Raw genomic sequence first — 2,654 nt, 5'->3', positions numbered from 1 at the left:
TTCTCTCTCTCTCTCTCTCTCTCTCTCTCTCTCTCTCTCTCTCTCTCTCTCTCTCTCTCTCACCCGCTAGCACAACACCTATACGCCACCACTAAATGTCGTTCCATCTTTGTTAGTTCTACCAACCCACGATAGCCCGTGAGCACCTGTCCCACTAACGCAGGAGATCCGGTGCTTGCACACTCCCCATCCGCTCTCAGTTATTAAATAAGAGACCTGTAACTACATCGAGCTCCGGTAGCATCAAATCATAGTGATGCGACGGCATGCTAACATTGTGAGCACGGTGAGGATTTAATGGGATCGCGCAAGTATAGTAGTTACTAAACTCTGATTGGTCAAAGCTGTGAATGTTTCTCAGATAAAACTTTGAATAGAAGTCAAGTAAAGCAGTGAATATTGCTCAGGTACAGCAGTGAATATTGCTCAGGTAAAGCAGTAAATATTGGTCAAGTAAAGCAGGGAATATTGGTTAGGTAAAGCAGTGAATATTAGTCAGGTAAAGCAGGGAATATTGGTCAGGTAAAGCAAGGAATATTGGCCAGGTACAGCAGTGAATATTGGTCAGGTACAGCAGTGAATATTAGTCAAGTAAAGCAGGAAATATTTTTTTGGTAAAGCAATGAATATTGGTCAAGTAAAGCGGTGAATATAACTCTGGTAAAGCAGCGAGTAGAGGTAAGGTAAAGCAATGAGTAATAGTTATTAGGTAAGTTTATAAGGTAGTAATTAGTGATAATTTAAAACTGATAATGAGCGGTTAATTAAATCATTTCGATGAATTCAGCTCCCTCCGAACATCCCTTCGCTCGTCAGTCAACATTATACGGCACGGATACCCGCATACCGCAGACGATATAGCAATTTTCAAGATGGCGGCTAAAGACGCACCTGAAGATAAATCTGCAGGCGGATTGGTCGGCCTCGCCATCAGGTTCTTGGGCGCGGCTGGATTCCTCATGGTTGTCGTGGGTTTTCCGCTTCTCTGGATCAGGTTCGCTAAGCCTTATTTGAGAACTGACGAGTTTCTGGAGACGAAGTGTACGGTTATCCGGAGCCAGCTGGACGGAGAGTAAGTGCTAACGTGCTATCCGGAGTCTTGTTCGTGTTAGGTTGTGATCATTATTATTATTAATCGTCAACGTTGTCGTCGTCGTCGTCATGTCGATCGCTGCGTTTGCTTCCTTCTATCATGGTCATCAGCGTCACAGCTTCTCCTTCTTATCTTCAAGGTACTGGCCCTCATCATCCTCCTTCTTCTTCCCAATGCCGTGATCGTCACCATCTCTCTTTCTCCTCTCCAAGGTAATAGTCGTCACTTCCCTTCCTTTTCTTCTTTTAATATACATCGTCGTCAATAATGTGTAAATTATTGTTGGTTCGGTACTACCCGGTGTAGTGCGTTATGACTATCATGTCCGACCACAGATGGCGCCACATTCTTCCCGGTGCACACACAGGTACCCATGTGCAGCCAGGTGCAGGGGCAGGACACCTGATCGATGTTACCGTCAGCTGCGGTACCCGTGCGTGACTATAAGCGTCTCCTATAACATCACGACGACAGACAACGAGGTGGTGCCGTGGGAAGGAAGCCTGTACGAGGACGAGCGCACCTACGTGCAGTTCAAGATGAAGGGCGGGAAGGTGAGCGTACGGGGGAGGGGAGGGAGGAGAGATGAGCGTACGGGGGGAGGGGAGATGAGCGTACGGGAGAGGGGAGGGAGGGGAGGTGAGCGTACGGGGGGAGAGGAATGGAGGGGACGGTCAGCGCTATGGCGGTGAGGGGGGATGGATCGGGGATTGCGTTCCAACGTGACCTTGTTCGTGTGATTGCGTGATTTCGTAAATTGCTATGTCGTCTAGGGTTGTAACGCAGTTTACCCGCTCCGCTCATGTCGATTGTTGTCAGCCGACGAGTGTTAGCAGGAAGATTTAAGGGGCAAGGTCACGGGACTGGTAGACATATACCTGTTTCGATTACCGTGAAAAACCCGATACTATTATTACCACAGGTGTGAGTAAAAATGGCAGATCGATTTTATTATGCACCCCTAATATTCACCTAACACGCGTTCTCGCTGTTCTGTGGATAAGCATCAGTGAATGTCTGCGAGATTGAAACGAACATTAGTTTTAATGTCATCTTTAAGGCATTTATATAGAGAGATTGGTGAGATGAGATACGCGAATCTGCTCGCATCTCGCTCCATGTTCTCTCCTTCGCGTCTGGTCTTTACATCTCAATTAAACCAGGACCGCTTTTTTATATTTCCGCAGTGTTTTCTTCGGCTATAACCAAAATGCCTCCGCAGACACAAATATTCTCGGACAATACTAAAGCGAGCTCTGGAGCAAGCTTGGTCGCCTTGTGGTCAGGAGGGTATGAGAGTACAGCTGTCTCTACAACCCCGATAAGCTGGAACGGACGTGATCAAGGATCTGCACGCTCTCACGCGCAGGCACCTTTCACGCCATCTTCTCGCGCCGTGGTTTCTCCTCGTCTCTCCGGTTCTCGTAGCCTCACGCTTGTCAATTGCATGGCTTCCTATGCGTTAGATGGCATGTGCCAGCTGCTTCGGTAGCGGCTTTCACCACTAGCAGCGAGGAACCGGGCGATGCTACGGAAAAGTGAACTTGCTATTTTGTCGCGG

At 47.9% G+C, this 2,654-nt stretch overlaps 1 protein-coding gene across 1 annotated transcript; it reads left to right on the top strand.

The window, feature by feature from the left end:
* Positions 1–208: 208 nt before the first annotated feature.
* LOC106816662 lies at positions 209–2,401 on the top strand. The gene is made up of 4 exons (XM_014821285.1): positions 209–286; positions 817–1,072; positions 1,461–1,647; positions 2,281–2,401. Exons 2-4 carry the CDS (start codon positions 873–875, stop codon positions 2,296–2,298), a joined length of 405 nt encoding a protein of 134 aa, XP_014676771.1. The 5' UTR covers positions 209–286; positions 817–872; the 3' UTR covers positions 2,299–2,401.
* The last annotated feature ends 253 nt before the right edge of the window (positions 2,402–2,654 follow it).

This window comes from Priapulus caudatus, unplaced genomic scaffold, assembly GCF_000485595.1.
Source record: "Priapulus caudatus unplaced genomic scaffold, Priapulus_caudatus-5.0.1 Scaffold1446, whole genome shotgun sequence".
NCBI classification, from domain to species: Eukaryota; Metazoa; Priapulida; class Priapulimorpha; order Priapulimorphida; family Priapulidae; genus Priapulus; species Priapulus caudatus.
This window is presented reverse-complemented; position numbering and strand designations above follow the sequence as displayed.